The 15,656-nt window shown below is 42.7% G+C and overlaps 1 protein-coding gene across 1 annotated transcript; it reads left to right on the top strand.

Annotated features, from left to right (window-relative positions):
* The first annotated feature begins 3,095 nt into the window (after positions 1 to 3,095).
* Bcl10 (BCL10 immune signaling adaptor) lies at positions 3,096 to 13,299 on the top strand. Its single transcript, XM_055614414.1, has 3 exons — positions 3,096 to 3,340; positions 9,459 to 9,747; positions 12,027 to 13,299. The coding sequence occupies exons 1-3, from the start codon at positions 3,284 to 3,286 to the stop codon at positions 12,380 to 12,382; spliced, it is 702 nt and encodes a 233-aa protein (XP_055470389.1). The 5' UTR covers positions 3,096 to 3,283; the 3' UTR covers positions 12,383 to 13,299.
* The last annotated feature ends 2,357 nt before the right edge of the window (positions 13,300 to 15,656 follow it).

Genomic DNA, 15,656 nt, shown 5'->3' with positions numbered 1-15,656 from the left:
CAGAACCTCAGAACCTAATCCTACCTGAAAATTCAAGTGCTGTGTCCCTTAACAATGAGGAGACATTGTGAGAAACTTGTTAAGCAATTTCCTCACTGCCCCAGCATCGCAGGCTAGGACCCCACTGCCTGTGTTTGCGGCATCGAGACTGAATCTACAGTACCTGGATCAGGTGTCTCCTGTTCCAGAATGGGACATAGGTACACTTAGAAGTTGAGATGGAAGTGCAGGTTCATGTTAGTGGTGAAAAGAAGTACCTATTGCAAAGAGTGGCCAGGCTTGTTTGCTTGCAGCTATGCCTCCATAGTCTGGCCGTAGGGTTTGGCAGAAAGGAGGAGATAAGTTTGCTAAAGGAGGCATGAGAAGGCGTTAGAAATGGAGGACTGAGAGCTACAGGCCATGACCGTGCACAAACCTGATGGCTTGAATCCAGGCCAACACTTGCCTGAAAAACATAGACCTTCTTGCAAAAATAGAAAAAAGGAAACTTGCTTGGCAATTGTGTGTGTGTGTGTGTGTGTGTGTGTGTGTGTGTGTGTGTGTGTGTGACAATGGAGAGGGTTCACCGAGGTGCTCTGGCTGTGTCTCTTCCACCCTTTCTTCTACACTCTCTTCTTAATAGCGACAGTGAGTCCTTCAAAAGAAAGTCAGATCCCGGTGCCCTTCTCCTCCAGACGTGCTGGGCGTTCCCACTGCTCCTGCCTGGCCCCAGCCTCTACCTCCTGGGGTCTAGACAGTAGCAGCAGCAGGCCAGCTCCTCTCCCCCTTCCACCGTCCGTCCTTCCCCTCCAAGAACAGTGAAAGCAATCCTCAAATCATAGATTGCATCTGTCACTCCTCCGCTCTGAAGCCTCCAGTGGCTTTTCTTCTGACTCAGAGGAAGCCTGTATGACTCAAAGTCAGATTAAACTCTGAACGTAGCACACAAGAGTTCATCTTCCTAGTCACACTGAGCCTCTTTATTGCTCTTCACTCCTAGAGCTCTTTCTGCGTCTAGCCACGGGGCTCCTCCCTCAGTTCCTGCAGGTGGGAAATGTGTTCCTTCTCAAAGTGAGGTCTTCATCACCACCCTTCCAATGTCCCTGCTTTACTTTCCTCTTAGTATTCATGAGCTTCAAATGCCTTACACACAAAACTTTCCAAATGTCTACCTTCTCCACCCCAAATATAAACATTGCTATAATATAAATTTCATGAGAAAACAGATTTTATTTTTGTCTTTCTGCTTGTTGGAGATAGGGTCTTACTTATGTAGCACAGGTTGGCCCAACAACTTACTAAGTATCCCAGAATGACCTTAAACTTGGACAACCCTACCTCAGCCTCCCAAGTACTGACAACCATGTTGAATCTTTTGATTTTGAGACAGGATATTGCCATCTACAGGGTTCAAACTCAAAAGCCACATAATTAAGATGTATATAAAAACACTGTTTTAGTAAATTAATAAAAGTGTTGGGCTATATATAATGTTTATTACTTTTAGCAACCAGATCTTAAAGGTCAGCATCAGAACAACCCCCACAAGGAAATGTTTTAAGTAAGTTTAGGACTGAGTCCTGTTTCTAGCTGGACCAGATGCAAGCAGCTGGTTGGACCACACACCTTCTTAGTTTGTGGCACCACACCCCAGTTCAAGGAAAGGGTGTTCGATTTGTGTTATTCACCAAAACCTAGGAGAGCATCTGGGGTGTAGTTGAGTAGCTGGCATTCAACAGATGCTTGCTACATGAAAGAGCAAATGATTAAGCAAATTGGGTTATAACAAGATGCTGGATGAAACAGAGGATTCTAGTATACTAGACATCAGTGTGAAAAAAGACACGTGACATAAGGAAAAAAACGAAGATTCCTGTGCTCTAATCAAAACTACATAGATGTGGCTTTAAGCCTTTTCTTATTCTTTTGTTTCATATAAAGATTCAGGTTCCCAAGTTTGCCTTTGGTCCTCGTCATCTACTGTATTGTCCATATACTCATTTTCTGCCTAGGACTCTATGTGGACCGCTTCCTCCACTATCTCTGCTACAGGTCAGAATACCATTCTGGGAATAGCCATTTGGTCTCCAATACAACTCCCCCAGCTGGATGCCTTGTAATCCCAGCACTCAGGGAGGCGGAAGCAGGTGGATCTCTGGGAGCTCAAAGACAGCCTGGTTTACAAATCAAGTCCAGGACATCCAAGGCTACACAGAAAAACCCTGTATCCAGAAACCGAAAACCAAAACAACAACCAAACCTTTGCCATCACAACATGCCTAGAACTTAGTCAATAGTGAAAAAAGGTAACAATAAATATGAGTGCAACTGTGTGCCAAGTAACTTCAGAACCTTATATATATTCCTAGAGGCCCTAGAAGCTTATTGAATTTATATTGCATAGATTAATAAAGGGAATGTTCCTAAAGAACAGCGACTTGAAAGTACTCAACTTGCTTTTAGTTCTTAGAGTGGTGGGATTGCCGGTGATTTAAAAAAAAAAATCTTTAACACTTTTTTTTTTTTTAATTTATGTTTTTGTTTTGGTTTGGTTTGGTTTTCGTTTTAAAAACTCTCATGCTCTTCTTGCTCCTGGTAGGTGGTGCTAGGTGGTGCTAGGGAGCCCCGGACCAGGCTCTCAAACATTTCAATACTTGAGTTATAGTGTGTGTAGTGTGTATAGTGAAGTTATAGTGTGTATACGTTTGTGTGCGATCAATCAATTAAAACATGGCCCAACCCAACAACAGGAAATTGTTCTGCAACATCTGGAAAGGAGAAGCAAACCAAAGTCCGGTCGGGCTCTGCCCACACTCCACCCAAAGGAGCAGCCTGCGAGGGTGGGGAGATCCCGCTAAACTAAACGGCCAACGCCCCGCCCACGGAACCGCGTCCTTCTCAGGAGGCCAATCTGAAACCTTATGTAAATAAAAATGGGGCGTGACTACAGGGCGGCTGTGGGAGGAGCCACCCCGAAAGAAAGGACGTGAAGAACCGCGGACTGGTACTGATTGGCTGGCACGGAAGTGGGCGGGGCTAAAGGTAGCTCCGTCCCGCGGAGGGTGGTGCCCAAGCCAGGGCTTCCAGCCTAGGGACGTTGAGGAGCTCGTTGTGCGGCGTCGCGGGCCCCAGGGGCGGAGCCGGAAGTGGAGCGCTGCGGTCTCTACCTCTGTGTTCCGAGAGCCGGACGTTCCTCGGATCTGTTCCTGGTCCCGGCCCAAGTCACAGCCTGATTCCGGGAGACCGGAGCCCTCAGCCTGGGCGGGGCGGCGCGGGACGGAAGGACGCCATCGCGGCCTCGGCCATGGAGGCTCCCGCGCCGTCCCTCACGGAGGAGGACCTGACCGAAGTGAAGAAGGACGTGAGTAGCTCGCCGGGCTGGGCACGGCGGGTCGGGCGGGGCCGGGGGAAAGCGGAAACCCGGAGCCGAGCGACGAGGAACCTCAGGTCGGAAGAGCGCAAGGTCCGGCCGCGGCACGACCTGCCTGCATCCCGGGAGCTGGCGGGACCTGACCCTGTGAGTCCGCGGCTAAACCTGCGGGTTTCCTGCCGTCCGCCTCTCGCCCAGCGCTCTCCGTCCGGCCGATCCCCCACCCCACCCCGGCGGGAGCTGCCAGGCTATGGAGCTGTCGGAGGTCTCTGAAGAGCAGAAGCAGGACCATGCATCCCCGGGCAGTAGAGCAGATAGGTCAAACTCGTCTGTACCGGGGGCTGCGGAAAGCTCGCCAGCTGGAAGCACGGCCTGGAATTCCCCTAGCAGTCAGACGCCCACATATTTAAATGAAGGGGGGTGTGCGTACGTCTAGCTGAGACTTGAGTTCCAGGTAAACGTTGAAAATACTCAGTGGCCGAGTTGCACTCCTCTGCTTGGACCGCGTAGAACTGCACGTGCACCTTAAGTCATTTCTCAAGTCATTTTGAGAAAAATGACTTGAGGCACGATGTGCTTCGTTTTTCTTTTGCTCTAGTTGCATCTTTTGCCAGAAAAAAAAAAAAAAAAATCAGATGAGCACCGCTTAGATAAAATACACGAATTCACGCTAAAAACAGTAACTCGATCTCATTAGCACCGCAGTCCTGTTGTCTTTTCGAATTTGACAAGTTGTAGAAGGCGGTCATGTGCCTCAGGTCCCCTTTTCCACCAAATCATACCCCTTACAAGGTTTATTGCACTGCACGATAATTAGGATTGGCATGGCTCACGACAAGGAAATTTGTCCTGTAGTTTCCGTGTTCAGTGGAGTTGGTAGCGCACTTACTGCATGGAAAGCCTTACATTCTAATTGAGACTAGGTCTTCAATAACCACTAGAGTCTTAGGGTGCCAGTAAAATCATAAACCTACAGTATGGCGGTTGTGCCCCCACTTGTTTCGCAATTTTGAATTTTCTCACAATCCTTAAAATAACCTGTAGGGAAGAGAATTGCTTTTCATTTTTAGTTGGCAAACAAGACAACACCTGTCTGTAGATACAGATGAGAAGAGTGCTGCAGACCTTGGTTACTGATCATTGGTTCATTGGTGTTATCCATTCTGACAGTTCTTGGTTAGACATGGATCAGATGTTCATAACCTTAGAGAAACTAAGCTTCAGGGTGTCTATAAAATTTTTTTTCTTAGATATTTATCCTGTTATTTTTAAAACTGCTTATGACAAACTTAAAAATTCATCCACATTTCTTGAACTTCTTCCTCAGCTCCAGACCTTTATTTCCAGAGTGTCTACCAGGAATCAGCTTTTACTGTGACACAAATTTGTTTTGTTCTGTGATAGAGTTTCTCTGTCCTGCAACTCACACTATAGCCCATGATGTCCTGGAACTCAGAGATCTGTCTGCTGCTGCCTCCCAAGTGCTGGAATTAAAGGTGCACGCGCCACCTCACCTGACATGTTATTATATTTTCAAGACTTGAACTTTTCATTATCCTTCCCTCTAAACATGTGGTGTTTCTTCAGTATTGTCTGTCCTGATAAACAATAGGAAATTGCTTACATGAGGCTCTGTCTGTTTCAGGGTTTGTTTTCTGTGGCTTCTGTTGCCTGTGGTCAGCCATGGTCCAAAAATACTTAACGGGAATTTGATACATTTCTAATAGTACAAATTGAATGCTTAAGTACCATGATAAAGTCCTGGACCATCCCTCTTCATCTGGCCTCGGACATGATGAGTCACACCTTTTCCCCACTGTATCATACTGTTTGTGTTACCTGTGAGTCCCTTCGAAGCTGTCTTGGTTATTAGATTAGTTTTTATGGTGGAAAGCTTGCTATGGGTTGGTACCATGAGATTTTACACATGTACTGAGAGATTTGGTACATGTCCGCCTCCAGTTAGTGGGGAGCGCTGTCCTGCTGCTGATCTCTTGGGACCCATTTTTCATCGTATTTATTTAACATGTTCTTTTTTGTTGAATTTGGTTCGTTTTAACAAATCTCTATTTGGTACTCTGAAGTTGTTAATGTAATTTGATTCTAACAGTTAAATTAAGAACTAAAATAAAATTGTTTTTAAAATAGCTCAATTTCTTGAGTGAAGGGAAATAGCCATAAAATGATGATTTTAAAATTTTGTAATAAATGTTTCATTCTTCCAGAAACAGTGCGGAGTATGCAGCGTTGAACAAAACATTCCTGCTTCTGACCTGCTTCAAATGTATAGGTCATTAAAGCTGAGACATGCATAGATCATCTAGGAAACCATTATTATAAATGTGGCCAGCGCTGTGAAGACAGACACCAGGGCATTATACCTGAGATAGGATGGTCAGATGTGCTTGAAATTGATTTCTGAAGGTTACAACGGAGCTGGGAGGGGGGGGGGTGGAGGCAGAAAATAACTTGACAGGGACCTAAGACAGCTAGGACCTTTGTAAGTTCAGAATACTGAAGGAGGGCAGAGGGTACCAAGGTGAAAGTAGGAAGGTGGGCTAAGTAAACTCATGAGGGACTTTATGTTTTGTTTTTCTCAGTAGAGACATGCCAAGGAATTAATGGGGTTTTGTTTGTTTGACTTTTAAAGATACTTCTGCCTTTTCTGTAGATTGGGGAGATGAGTGAAAGTGGAAAAGGCCATGAAAAGACTTAAGTATAAGTACTGAAAGGCCATGATGATTTGGATCAAGGTGAAGGCAGTAGACATGGCTGAAACAGAAGTTCATGTTGTGCTGTAAGAAATGGAAATGATGGGACTTGGTGGCAAACTGACAATGAGGAAGAGTGGGCCTGAAGATCAGAAGAGAGCTCTGAACTAATGATACAAGCATGCTATTGAAAATTTGAGAACTAGAAGATGAGGTGTTGGAGACGTTTTCAGGTGCTTTTCTATGGTCCTCATCAGAGGGGAGGCCAAGACAGAAGGATCACAGGTTTGAGGTCCTGCTGGGTTATGTAGCAAGGCTACAGAGGCAGGATGAGAGGAACAAAGAACAGTTTCTTAGAGATTAAAAGAAAATCACAACAGTATCATATTTGCTTGGCAAGGAAAATGTATCTGGAGAAGGAGTGGTCAGCTGTGTCCCTGCTCTGGGAAACCAAGTAAGATGAAAGGGGAAAGGGTCTGTCAGTAGTGGTCCTTGATGGTTTGAGAAAAGTACTAGGACACAGTGGAAATGCCTGAGGGAGAACTAGGAAGTGAGATGAAAGGAGGAGGAATCTGGTGCTGCAAACAGGCCTGTCTACCTCATCCTGGGTACTAAAGTGAGGCTTTCCAGAGGTGACCAATGGCCTCAGTCTGAAAAGATGAAGAGGAGCTCGGGCATGAGAAGAGAAAATCAGACACATAGCATAAACAGTGTCAGTGTTCACTTGTAGAGGGAGCAAAAGTCCTAGGGTAGAGTGTGCTGAATGAAGTTGGAGAGGCAGGCCAGAAGCACATTATCAAGAGTCTTGCTGCCCATGGTCCCATAGTCACTGGCCACTGGACTTTGACTGTATGAGAGACTGGGGTGAACTTCATACACACTGCCCCAGATAGTCTTCCGTCCTTATTTTGTCAGGGCAGATCCTGGAGGTACAGTGGTTAAGTAATTTGTACCAGTTCTCACAGCATATTTTCAGATTCAAGATTAGCAACTCTGGAGGTCCAGAGTTGTGCTCTTCTTAATTGGTTTTTAGTTTTGTGTGTGTTTTTTTTTTTTTTTTTTGTAATATAAGTGTTTTGACCGCATGAATGTACCATGTTTGTCTCTAATGTCCACAGAGGTCAGAGGATGGTGTCAGAGCCCCTGGAACTAGAGTTGTGAGTCAGTGTGAGCCGTCATGTGGGTACTTGGAAGTAGACCCAGGTCCTCTGCAAGAGAAGCAAGTGCTCTTAACCACTAAGCGATCTCTCCAGCCCAGTGCTCTCAACTTCGAACTATTATGCTGTAGATCAGAAATAGCCAACAAGTCATAGGCAGAACACAGTGTTGCTCTAATTTATGTAACAATTTAGATTCTACTTTCTGATGAGAAATTGTAAAATATAATAGATATATGAAAGAGAGATTTGAGAACAAGGAGGGAATTAAAAAATGCTACTTTTCTGTTATCGGTCCATGTAGGATTTAAAGACCTGAGCGAGGGCAGTGCTAAGAGTGCTGAAGTGATGGTGATTGGCAGGAGTGAAAGAGAGGAAGAATCGGGGTTGCCTGTTGACTGGATGATGGTAACTCCAGATGAGTTGAGAATAGGAACATAATAAGGAAGATAAGCTTGGTTTTGACCATGTTGAATTTGAAATGAAAAACATTTATCTTGATCCCAGATGTAACTTTGTGATTTGTCAGCATACATGGTAAAAATGGCCATAGGGATTTTTCATGTTCATCTTTTAAATAAAATCTTTCATTCCACACCCACAATATGTGTAGTCATTCAAAATACCTTCTGTACTGTCCTTGATGCCATTTTCTAATTTCTCCTTTAACTCCAATTTTGGTTTCCCTGGTCCTTTCTAAAAGTTCCTCTATTGCTTTTTACTTATCCACATTTGATGACTCTTGCTCTGGGTCACAGGAAATATTTCTCAGCATGTTGTGAAGGTCTTCCATGATCTAACTCCATTTCCCTTCCCAGCTCCAATTCCTTACCACCCCCAGATGCACATTGTGTAACTCAGCATCTTCCCCACTGCGTGTCTTCATCCTATGTGAATTTCCCAGGTCCTGGAGGTTGTTGCTCACCTGTTCTTTCCTAGCTCCTGACCAGTGATCTTTCTTTTCTGTGCTTTACCACATAGTTTTACAATTACTGGCTTATGTGTGCTGTGTATTCCTCAACTAAACCAGGGGTCCTTTGTATGCAGTGTTAAAATCTTTTCATATTCACGCTAGACGCTTACACATAAAAAGTCTGCTGTGTATGTGTAAATAAGTAAATGTGTGTGGAAATTCAGACGAAAACCCGTAAGAGCACTCACAGGGAAACTTTCCTGCCTTTATTTACTAACTAGGCTCCACTGTAATCCTCCACTGCCTTTAACTCATCATCATGAGTCAAATTAATCACCATCATCATTGTTCCTAACAGGATTGATCACTATATACCATGTAGTTTCTAAGCATTTTGCATGTATTAATTTACTCCTTTGAACTGTCACATGAGGAAACAGGCACAGAGGAGTTAAATAACTTGTCCAAAATCATGTCTAATAAATAGAAACACAAACATGAAATGACTGGCATCAGATTGTCACCATTTTTTATGACACGTGGACCTGATTTAAACATTATACAGTGTGTATATGAGCATTAATTGCCTGATACCTCATTAATGTGTACACTGTTTTTGTGTTTTAATTAAAACTAAAGAAAATTAAAGTTACATACCTAAAGACCAGCCTGAGCTATCTTTCCCTAATCTAGGCTTTCCTTGCTCTCCTTTGTCTTAATTTTTTTTTTCAGCACTCTCCATTTCTTTATGTTCCTCTCTATACATCCCTTCCATGAAGACTGACTCAGTGAGTTGTATGGTGTTTTTAACTGACCTCAAAGCAGAGACACATGGGCCCTTTGGAGGATTTGGTTTTTGTGTGTTTTTTAATGATTTCACACTGAGGTTATGTAATGATTAATAACAAACATGAGAAAGTTGCAAAATGGGAGACTGTACACTGAGTTGTCCTGGTCCTAATTCTGAAATTCTTTACTTAATAGTTACTAGAATGTAGAGAAACTTGTTTTTATCTTTACTCCTGAAATAGGTGACCCTCTGCAGACTTCTTGCTTCTACAGGTCCCTCCTCACAACAGCTGATTGTTAGTTTTCAGGTATGAAGATGAAACAGAACAGGGCGGAATCTGTGAGGACTGTGTGGGACCCGCTGTGTCTGCCTGGGCATCATCTTACTTAGCATGCATTTTAAAGGGCTCAAGCCTCCTGACTTCAGAACATTGCCTCATAGCTGCTAAGATTCCTAACTAATAACCAGTCACCTCTGTGATTTTCCTGCATGTTACAAAACATCATTAATGCATATTTTCTTTTGTCTTTTCTTTTAGGCTTTAGAAAATTTACGTGTTTACCTGTGTGAGAAAATCATAGCTGAAAGACATTTTGATCATCTACGTGCAAAAAAAATACTCAGCAGAGAAGACACGGAAGAAATTTCTTGCAGAACTTCAAGTAGGAAAAGGGCTGGGAAGTTGTTAGACTACTTACAGGAAAACCCCAAGGGGCTGGACACCCTCGTGGAATCCATTCGAAGGGAGAAAACACAGAACTTCCTCATTCAGAAGATAACGGACGAAGTGCTCAAGCTGCGGAATGTAAAGCTGGAGCATCTCAAAGGTGAGCAGTGCTGGGCAGCAAAGAATTAACAGTGCTTTTCAAAAGTCACCAGCTTAAGCGTCAGAATTATATTCAATTTACATTTCTTACTAGATAGATAAACTATCATGTCACAAAAATGATATAAACTCAATGGCTGTATTTCTATTCACTTGTAATAAGTTTTGAATAATAGTTTGTAAAAGTTTAGTTCTGAAATATAACATCAACTTAATCCATTAAAAAAGAAACTCAAGACACCATTATATTACATTTATATTATATTATATCATATCATATCATATCATATTATAGGAGGAGCTATGTGGCTTATGCCTGTATTCCTAGACTTAGGAAGCTGAGGCAGGAGGATTGACCCAAGTTCAAGGCCAACTTGGGTTATATTGTGAGTTCCAGGTCAGCCTGTAGAGTGAGATCCTATCCTAACAACTGAAGAACCACCTCTAGGTGATTAATCAACTCTGCTTTTCCCTGTATTTCTCCCCCCAGTAGATCATAAGCAGTAACTGGCACGTGTGTAGAAGAAAGTATACATGTGTCTAAACCTAGAAGCAGTCAGTTTGTGCGAGGCGTGGGAACTGAGCTAGAGGAGGAACAAGCCCCTCCTGTTTGACCCTCAGCGCAGAGCACGCTCCGGTGGAACACTGTGAACAGCAGTCTGCTCGGTTTAGATCCCCAGCCCCCCACCCCACCCCCATTTTCCAGGGCTCCAAGTTGCATGTGCTGAGGGTATAACTGTGCTGGCTGCTCTTGACCTCCTCGGAGGAAGATGAGCAACCTAAGGTTCTGCCCGGAAGAAACTGAGATCTGGATGTCTTTGCAGCTTTTCTCTTCCGTGAACTTGATGAATAATGCCTGAGTCAGGTCTGCTGGCACACAATTATAATTCCAGCACCTGAGGACTTAGGATTGTGATTTTTGAGGCCAACCTGGGCTATGCTCAAAGATCTTATCTCAAAGGAAAAAAAAAAAAAACGGGGGGAGCTTGGGTGTGTCTAATACTGAAAAAATTAGCAGAAAAGTTGACATGCAAATTTACTTTCAGACCTCATTGGTTTTATCTATAATTGTTAACCCGGGGGTTCCTGTGCCTGTAGACAGCTGTGTTGACTGTTTGCTAAGTGTAACAGTATTAGTGTTCATCCTGCCACCCTGGTATTGTCCGTTAGCCCTTATGGTGTGATAAAATCCTATGGTAGGAGTAAGCGCTGTTTACCTGTTGGATTGGGAAGCAGGACAGTGTCTGTTGACTTGTAGTTCCCACTCTGCACAGCAGTCCCGGAATGCTAGCCCTGCTCGGCGCTGTGGCCCATCCCTCACAGAACGGAATGTCTCAATGACTGCTAAGTCCTTAAGTTCTAACACCCTGTTCTCAAGAATCAGTGATTGCCATTGATGGTGAGATTTGAGGATACACTGGTTAGATTTTGTTTTTATCAAGTAGTTTTGTTTTGTTGTTATTTCTTTGCCAGCATGCTGAAGAATGTTTCTTAGATAAGAATGGTAGTTGCAATCCTAGCACTCAGGAGGCTGAAGCAGGAAGAATCTTAAATTCTAGGTCATGCAGGGCTGCCTAACAAGTGCAGAGCTAACCCAGGCTGTGTGGTGAGACTCTCTCTCAAGGGAAAGAAAATTAGCTGTAAAAGTCAGTTGTTTATGAAAAAGTACAAGAACTGACCTTTTTTTTTTTTTTTTAAGATTTATTTTTATGTGTCTGAGCGTTTTGCCAGGTCTTATGTGCCTGGTGCCTGCAGAGGCCAGAAGAGAGCATTGGATCCCCTGGACCTGGACTTACGTGTGGTTGTGAGCTGTGTGGATGCTGGGAACTGAACCAGCATCGCTCTGGAAGACCAGCCATTGCTCTTAACCTCTGAGCCATCTCTTGGCTCCCTGCCTTTTCCCCACCCCCAGATTCTTCAGCCATTAGTTATGCAAGTATTGATTGAATGTGAATAATGTGGCATTTAATTAGCACTTAGTGTCCTTAGCTGGAAAATGTAAACAGTAGTATTCTTACTGAGAAAAGCAGATGACACTTTGGGTTATAATGACAGCATTTATAAATTGCAACTGAAATTGTAGTGCTGAGCATCAGGTGCTGTAGTCCCAGTTCTTAGGAGGTGGTAATGAGAGCCAGGCTTGGCCACATAGTGGGTTCAAGGCCAGTCTGGGTTATTGAGACCCTTCCTCAAAGGACAGTGTGGTGTCTTGTAACTACAGGTGGGAGGGGTGGCTGTGTTTTGTTTCCTTTCTCATTTGCTCCTGAATATTTGTCGTAGGCTTGAAATGCAGCAGCTGTGAGCCGTTTGCAGCTGGAGCCACCAACAACCTGTCTAGGTCCAACTCAGACGAGAGTAATTTCTCTGAGAAACAGAGAGCTTCCAGCATCATGTACCATCCCGAAGGGGAATCTAGCACAGCGCCCTTCTTCTCTACTGCATCTTCTCTGAATTTGCCAGTCCTGGAAGTTGGCAGAACTGAAAACAGCAGCTTCTCTTCAGCCACACTTCCTCGACCTGGGGACCCTGGGGCCCCGCCTTTGCCCGCAGAGCTGAGGTTGGAAGAAGGAGGAAGTTGTGGAAACTCAAGTGAGATGTTTCTCCCTTTACGGTCACGTGCTCTTTCACGCCAGTGACACTTCACTGCCTAGTTTTTTAATAGTGATAAAAAATGTTGTAAACGGTATTGTAATCTTTTATAAAAACCACTGTGATAGTTCACGCACATTTGATACATGTCTTTTAAATCACAGTGAACACATTCTCTGTAAATAGGATTTGTTAGAGCAAAGCACACTAGGTATAAATCATGGTCTCATATACTTTTCAATATTGTCCTTTTGCTGTTTTTTAGGTGTCTTAGAATTTTGAACTTTTGATATTATAAGAGTAATTTTATCAGAATATATCTCAATTTCAGAAATCTACTTGTGAGCTGAGAATAATGTTTCTTAGCTTATTAATGCTAAAGTTTTCAATCTGACCTTTTCTCCCAATGATCTGGCAGTACCTTGTAGCAGAAAGCTTCCCTGACTCGAAGTAAAGCCAGGCACTGGGAGGGCTGCTGACACTAAGGAGACTCCCACTCCTTGGTTCTCAAGAAACACCTGATGATGCTGAGCCACCTGTGACCTCAGTTGGCCAAAATTGGTTTTATACTAACTTGCCAGGTGATGGGACTGTCTTTGCATTTTACAGTCTGTGTCATCATTCTAATCCCTGAAGAATATTATCCTGTTAGGATATTACTTGTAATTAATTGATAATATTTGTAATTGATTAGAAATACTTCCTCTGAGCCTTTCATTCTTTTTCGGTGAACACTGCTATATGGATAAAGTGACTAGAGCAATTGATTTTAGAATGTGTGACAGTTTTGTTTTTTACATTTTCATCAAGCAGCCACTAGCTACATCTGTGTTTATTGTATTACAAAGTTTGACTAACTTTATACCTTTTAAAAAATGATTTTTTAGTTAAATTATAATTTTACCTATTTCTTGACATCCACCTCTGTATTTCTATTATTTAAGAATTAAAAAATGAAAATTGCTATTAACAATAAAAGTTTAATGTAGTGATGTTTCAGAGTAAAAAACTCCAAAGGTCTGATTTTCAAATGTCTAGTCCTCTGTATATAGATGTGGTGGTACATGCCTATGATTTTACCACTTGGGAACTGGAAGCAGGAGCATCATGAGGTTGAGGCCAACCTTGCTTACATCTTGAGTTCCAGGTACCAGAGGTACATAGTCAAGACTGTCTCTAAAAGTGGCAGCGAAAGAGGGAGAAGAGAGGAGTGTAAGCTGAGAGGATAGTGTGACTCAGTCACTCTAATTTGTTACTAAGCTAATGGATACAATAGTTAAAAAAAGTTATTTTTCAGGAATACCAGATTAACACACTATAAAAACTATACCTACATATTCACTTTTTACTGCCTTTAAAAAAAAAAATCATTGAGTGATCCTGTTTCCCACTTGGAAAGGGGCAGGGAGGCAATGAGGGAGGGAGGGAAGGTTTGGGAGGGAATGAGGGAACTGGATACAGCTGGGATACAGAGTTAACAAAATGTAACTAATAATAAAAATAATAAAAATAAATTAAAAAAAAACATTTGTCATAGCTTATATAGCCTTATTGGCTCTTGTTTTTTAGGAACTAATTTGGCCACTACTGAATTTAACCTTTTAAACAAACGTATGTATCACGAGTTCTACGTTTTCTTTTAAAATTAAAGAATTTTATCTTTTTTAAAAAAAATCATGCTTTTTTGTACAGTTGAAGGTTTAACAGAAAAATTGAGCAAAAGTAATTATTAAATACCCCTTCTTCCCTGTTTCCTATACTTCTTATATTGATGTGATAACTTGTTACAGTTTGTGAACTAATATTAATACGTTGTTATTAACCAAAATCCATATTGAGGTCCTCCCTTCATTATATAACTTGCAGGTTTTAGAAATATATAGTTCACATATGTACCCAAAAAAGTCACAACCAAATAGTTTATTTTCACTGCTTAAAAAAAAAAAAATATTGTTCCTGATGCACCTGTTCAGCCTCACATCCATCCCAGCCCTAGGAATCCTTTTCCAGACCTTTCTAGAATGATCACTGTTGGGGCATAAAGAATGGGACCTCCTCAGGCAGTTTCTAGTTTTTAGTTTTCACTTTAAGTTCTTCAGGCCTTCAGGAGGTGTTCTGTTCCTCTATGAAGAGGCCAGTCCTTAGAATAGTACTTCAAAGTCAAACAGGTCAGGGTAGTGGCAGCTACTAAGTTAGTTTCGTCTTTTGTTTGTTAAATCCTTTTTTAGTTTTTGTTTACATCTTTCACTTGTTTTAATGTATGTGTGTGTGTGTGTGTGTGTGTGTGTGTGTGGTATATGTGTGGGTACATGTTTGTGTGTATGTGTGTACCTGTTTTAGAGTCCAGAGGTCTAAGTGTAATATCTTCCTTAATTGTTCTCCATCTTATTTTTTGAGACAGCCTGGAGCTCAGCATTTGGCTAGAATGGCAGCGCCTGGGGGCTCTGTTCCTCCAAGCCCTAGGATTACAAATGCCCTCCATTATACCCAGCTTTTATGTGGGTGCTGGGAGCCCAACCTTGGGTGATCCTTTGTGGGCAGCAGCCACTTCACTGACTGAGCCATCTCCCCGGCCCTGGATAATCAACTTTTTGAATCCATATTTTTAATGCTAGAAATTTTTATCTCCACTATCTAAGAGACTACTGCCACCCCACCATCTTGCTGTTACTCTTGAGTTTTCTGGAAATTCTGTCTTACTTTCCCATGTAGCTCTCATGACTGGTTTGTGTTTTGAGAGTCTCAGTAGCCTGGGGTGGCCTCAAGCTCACTATCTAAACAAGCTTGGCCTTGGGTGTGGGGTCCCCATGCATTCGCCCCATCTTCCCAGGGCTGAGATTTCAAACACGACCACCACGCCTAGTTTATGTGGGTGCTGTATTGTCTTGCTGTAGTAGACTATAGTTAAGGATACAGTTACCCAGCTTTCAGAGAGTTCTGTAACTAGGACACATCAGGCCTGAGGATGGTCAAGGGGTCCCTGAATTTGCTCATGGTGTCGGAACTGAGGATGGTTTGGGGGCCCCCATGGCTTTGTACTTTGGGAATATCTCTGTCAGTATAGGCACTTAAATGGAACTTCTTTTTTAAAAACAGACCTGTTTTCTCATAAATTATAATCCAACCATATTGATGTCGGCAGTGGATGGCCACCAAAATTAATTCTGGGAATATAAATATGAACAAGGCATCAAACTCACAGCATTGTCCTGTAGAGTTTAGGAGGTAAGCATCAGACTGGATGGCAAGTTACTACCAGAGTTTGGCTATGGCCTCTGGCCCACTTCGTCGTTGTCGTTCCCTGGGATCTCTGGAGAGAAG

The sequence above is a fragment of the Psammomys obesus genome, unplaced genomic scaffold (assembly GCF_907164565.1).
Source record: "Psammomys obesus unplaced genomic scaffold, mPsaObe1.curated_primary_1811, whole genome shotgun sequence".
In the NCBI taxonomy this organism is placed as follows: domain Eukaryota; kingdom Metazoa; phylum Chordata; class Mammalia; order Rodentia; family Muridae; genus Psammomys; species Psammomys obesus.
This window is presented reverse-complemented; position numbering and strand designations above follow the sequence as displayed.